The sequence below is a fragment of the Triticum aestivum genome, chromosome 5B (assembly GCF_018294505.1).
Source record: "Triticum aestivum cultivar Chinese Spring chromosome 5B, IWGSC CS RefSeq v2.1, whole genome shotgun sequence".
In the NCBI taxonomy this organism is placed as follows: Eukaryota; Viridiplantae; Streptophyta; class Magnoliopsida; order Poales; family Poaceae; genus Triticum; species Triticum aestivum.
Window position 1 is genome coordinate 638,699,638 of NC_057807.1, and position 5,339 is coordinate 638,704,976.

At 44.2% G+C, this 5,339-nt stretch overlaps 1 protein-coding gene across 1 annotated transcript; it reads right to left on the reverse strand.

Annotated features, from left to right (window-relative positions):
* Positions 1–1,337: 1,337 nt before the first annotated feature.
* On the reverse strand, positions 1,338–4,133 carry LOC123113822 (signal peptidase complex catalytic subunit SEC11A). Its single transcript, XM_044535133.1, has 8 exons — positions 3,869–4,133; positions 3,196–3,308; positions 2,688–2,759; positions 2,515–2,550; positions 2,271–2,316; positions 2,013–2,100; positions 1,863–1,920; positions 1,338–1,630 (listed from the first exon to the last, which is right to left on the reverse strand). Exons 1-8 carry the CDS (start codon positions 3,945–3,947, stop codon positions 1,580–1,582), a joined length of 543 nt encoding a protein of 180 aa, XP_044391068.1. The 5' UTR covers positions 3,948–4,133; the 3' UTR covers positions 1,338–1,579.
* Positions 4,134–5,339: the final 1,206 nt, after the last annotated feature.

Consider the following 5,339-nt stretch of genomic DNA (forward strand, 5'->3'; position numbering starts at 1 on the left):
AAAGCCGCCGTCTTCTCCTTCACCATCGTCGCCAGCGAAGCGCGCACGGAGCAGCAACGCTGAGATGGAGGCGAACGCGGCGGATAAGTCTGAGGAAGAGGGAGAGGAAATGAGAGCACACTGTTCAAAAACCCCCTGTCCGGCGCCTTATATGAGGTTGCTTCCGAGTGACTGACTTGTAGGCCCGGGCGATCCTGTCAAATCCCGCAACAGTCGCGCGCGCGATACGTGGCGAAAAAGGTGGCGCGGAGATCGAGGCGTCCCTGCCTTATCCCATCCGAGTACCGCGGCCTCCTCCGCCCCGCGCGCTTCCCGAAATTCGGATCCCGCTAAATCCGCGAACTGCAGAGCAACTTGTCAGACGGGAGATTTCCTCCGCTTTGTCGTTCGGAGATCTCCAAGTACAGAAAATTCACTCGACGAATACAAAGAATGGATCAAGGCGACTGAAAAAGAAGTTGGTGCCGTCACCTAAGTTCATTGATCCACAACAAGACATACTCATAGCACGAAAAAGGGGTCGGAAGAGTTCTCAACTCCTTCCCCACTCAAACCTCGATCCATTTGGGGGCTAATGATGAAGGCATGTACCTAGGGTAGGGTCATGGACCTGTCCAAGATACCCTCCCCAAGGAAATCTCTAGAAGAAACCACTTGTCAGTCGACCTGGAAGGATTCCACTCGACGGACTTGAAGACACTCGACCATGAAGCCAACCACTCGACCGCCAGGAGATCTAAAGTCAGTCTGCACACAAACGGTCGGTCATTAAGTAGTTCTTATGGTCATCATAGCATTTTATGTGGGACGTTACCAGTAACCCCCGATCTTAATGTACTTTAAACCCTACATAACTGAGGGCCGGAGGGGTCTGGCGAACTCTATATAAGCCAGCCCCCTCCTCAGTGTCAAGGGTTCGCACCCCTGTAACTCGTACGCACATAATACAGTCAACCGCCTCCGGGCTCCGAGACATAGGGCTTTTACTTCTTCCGAGAAGGGTCTGAACTCGTAAACATCTTGCGTATACAACTACTCCATAGGTAGGATCTTGCCTCTCCATTCCTACCCCCTATTCTACTGTCAGACTTAGAACCACGACAGGCAAAGTGTGACTCATTGTAGAGATCACCTTCGGTGCTCCCGCTCTTTGGTAAACAAAGTTTAATGTTGTTCAATTTACATCACAAGAAGCCCTTCACGTCGGTTCTTCAACAAATCAAGAAAGTCCATTTCATCTCAACAGCAACACAAGAAAATACAACACCTCAGAGGTACATCCAGGGTCCAACCACCATCGAGATAGTTTTCGCTTCCGAGTCGTATATAGAATTTTATTTTCCGAAAATGCAACTAAAGTTTACTTTTATTCAATGCAATAACCAGATTGATATCATTAGTTAGGACTATCAGAAGATGAGTGTTGCATAACACCTTGTGCGGCGGGCCAGATACATATTCAGAAGTCAAAACAGATACATGGAAACTTCCATTCAATACACGATGCAACATGTTCAGCTGCCGGTTACTTCTGCGCTACTACAAGACCAAACTACGACCCTGTGACAAGGTGGAATTTTCAGTCTTTCGACGTTATCACCAGCAGGCCCAGCGCGCCGATCAGAAGGTACTGCAGCAACGAGCATCATATATCAGCATTTCAGCTATTGCACAAATTCAGCATTTCAGCTATATTGTACAGATTGCATGCATTTTCTTATTTCAATTTTAGATCTCCCATTAACCAGAGTAACAGACGGCACTTTTATCGAAATCTGATGGACACCTTTCTTTCATATGGGATAGAACAACCATCGTAACCTCTGGGTTGGTCAGTATATACTTAATAAGACTAAGCATACCTTGATGATCGGCTTCTCAGTCATCACAATGGTAACCCACCCAACGTATGGAAGATAGCTGTTCACAGAACATAATAGCAGTGAAGTCAGCTTAATAGCTTTTCACCAGCATGAAGGCAGGTAAGTGATGCAAGTGTGATGGATACTCACCCTACAGCCCGCCCCATGATGTGATGCTGCTGAAGCCACAGCTGACCTTGTGCGTACAGCAGTCGGTCATCCCCAAAATTGTTGTCACCTGGAGGACAGTTTACCAGTTGAGAGAGAACCATGTAGTGGCATCTACTCTGAATTATACATTGCTAGCTAGATGTTGATTATTACTGCAGGACTGCACAAACTGCTCTACCATTGAGCATGATAATCACTGAAGAAACTGACGGCACCGTAACTGAATATGATGGTTACCTTTCGTGAGGATGTCAACTTCAGCACTTTCCTGGCGTTCATGAACCTGTACAGAAAGTGGAGTATACTCAGATGTAGCATTGGAAAAAAAAGGCTTCAGATCTAACATACTCCCTCCGTCCCAAAATAAGTGACTCAACTTTGTACTAACTTTAGTACAAAATTAGTACAAACTTGAGTCACTTATTTTGGGACAGAGGGAGTAGGTAAGATTATTCATGTGATGACTTGAAATACCAATTACCTTAATCACACGGTGAACAATTGGAATGTCACGGCCCTACATACATAACAATGACTTAATTTATTGTTGTCAGGATCATGTAGAAGCACAAAGTAAAGCTGAATACAGCACCAACAGCTGATGAATCCATGATTGAGCTACTGATTTATAGCTTAACAAGCAGTAGGACTTACATCAACATTAAAAACAACTATTTCTCCAGTACGGATGGGTTCTTTGCTCATGCGCAAAAACAGGATATCACCCTGCAAAGCATATGATGAATCATTCAGCAACAGCAATGTAGAAAGATTATGGCACATTACAGGAAGCAAAATAGAATCTGAAGTGAAACTAAAACTAGATGATATGCACTGATACAACTTGCCAAATAGGGAACTTAAGAGGAAAATGTTGGGATGAATGGGGCCAGCATCTTAATGGTGCATGGCAGGACAATGAGGCAATCTTCCACCTTTCACAAATCAGTAGAATTTCTAGGAAACCATTGTATTCTTATAAATATACAGAAATGTCCATCTATGTATTGCACATGCAACTTCTAACACTTAGATTGATCACAGATAAGTGGATGTTTTCATACAAGCAGTGAGCGAAGCACTTAAATCCACCTCAGATGCATAATGATGAGAAACGCATGCATGTAAATCGATTCTCATATTGTGCAACTACGTAACTGACCCTTTTGAATCCAGGCTCCATGCTACCAGAAAGAACCACGACCACCGGGGACTCACTCCCAGTCGCAACCATCAACCCCTTCCATATGATCAATGCCGACGTAACAATCATACCTGGCACAGCAAACATTCAGAGCTCCAGTATAAGAGCACTGTTGCAATCAATCAATCAATCAGCATATCTAGGACTACAGAAAAGAAAAACCCCAACCTAACTAAACGAAAGCAGAGTAACTGATATAAACCCCGTTTTTTTTTTCCTTTTTCTATTAAATATCATGAACTAGTATCTAATCTGTCAGAAGCAAGGAACAGCATTTGTGACAACTAACTGGTACTACAGTAGGTTTTAAAAGGAAGACATCACACCCATGATTCATGCAGGGCATAAATTCCCAATTCACCTCTCTGATGCTGGCACACCCAACTCGTTCGCTCATGTACTGTTTACGTCCCCTGCTACTCTTCTTCAGGGAAGCTCAGCTCGCCGAACCAGATCAAGAGCCGAAGAACCTCAGGATCCACGAGGATACTCAGCATAGCCTTTTCCCATCGAGACACTACTGGGACTGGGATAACCCCCACCGATCTGAGCGCGAAATAGGCCGGGGAATACTTCTCGGAATGAAAGAAAAGAACAGCAAGAGAAGAAGGGATGAGAGAGCGGGCGTCACCGAGGCTGATGATCTGCGCGAGCACCTGGCGGACCTGCATCGAGCGGATCGACTCCACCTGGTCGCCGATGAACCCCATCTCGCCCGGCGCTCCGCGGAGTGCTGCTGTCCACTTTTCCGGTGAAGTCCCCGGGGATGCTCCGTATTTGCTTCCGGCCCGGCGCGGCTCGGTACACGTCGGCGGTCCTGTTATGGTGCGTGGGATAGGGATCCGACGGCAACCAAATGTTGTGGTACTCGAGCTCCGAAACACAACTCGCAATCGCAAGCCATCTGAATTTTCCGTGTGACATGGAGACGATATATACATCTAAAATGTCCCAAAATAATTAAAAAAATTGTGGCTATATCTCCGTCGAATGAGACTTAATCAAATCTAAGTCAAGTGACATAATAACATGTAAACAAAAAAGAAAATTTTGCACAGATCTTCACATAAGACCCACGAATATAGCATACATTGAGATTTGATGACTGAGACTTAGCAGTCCCGTAAAAATACACAACTTGAGAAACAAAAATCACCAATTAGTTACATCAAATGTTATAGTTGGACAGAGCCTGTTAATTTCATAGTAAAGATTTGTCATTTTCTCCTCAACTTTCTAGATGTATATACATGTAGTTCTACCATATAGGAATGGAGAGAAACCAAGGCGTCAAGTGTGGAGCTAAAGATGACATCTATGAAAAACTTTAATATTCCCTCCGATCCATATTACATGTTTGAATGTAGGTAGATGTATTTTAGTCTAGATACTCCCGTTATAAACTAATAATATAAGATCTTTGAGATCATTTTTTTTTTGCGTGAGCAATCTTGTATTAGTTTACAGAGAGTACACCTGTTTGGGCAACAAGTAATGTGAATCGAAGCATTGAAATATGTCTAGATACATCCATTTCAGCGACAACTAATATGGATCGGGGAAGTATTAAGTTTTATTAGGTTCTTTGATGTATAGTTTTTCAATTTATATTTGATTGATGTTGTCTCGCTCTTTCATAGATTGGTTGATAACAGGGACGAATCCACCATATACACCAATTATGTAACTAGGCATATATAAGCCCAATAGGTCTAATTGAGGTGCAGGAGCAGCCTCCGACTTTTTCATGCTGGAATTTTGTCTATTATGGGCCAGCTCAATAGCAGTTTCAAAAATTCCTAATAAATCCTAGAGACCCACGCAGCCCATTCGTGCAAGGCAAGAGGTGGAACTAAAGTTTAGTCCCACATTGCTAGTTTAGAGGAAGTTGGACCTCTTTATAAGGTAGGTTCTTTTCCCACATGTATGAGCATGAGAACAAGAGGGACATCCATGCGCGCTTCTCCTCCGCCGCCCGCCTCGCCACGACGCGCCGCGGGTTGTGGGAATGAGCCGATGTCTAAATTTTTGCCACGCACGACGGGTATACGAACAGTCACACATGAGCTGAAATGTTTTGCTATAGTGGAGACTGAATACGA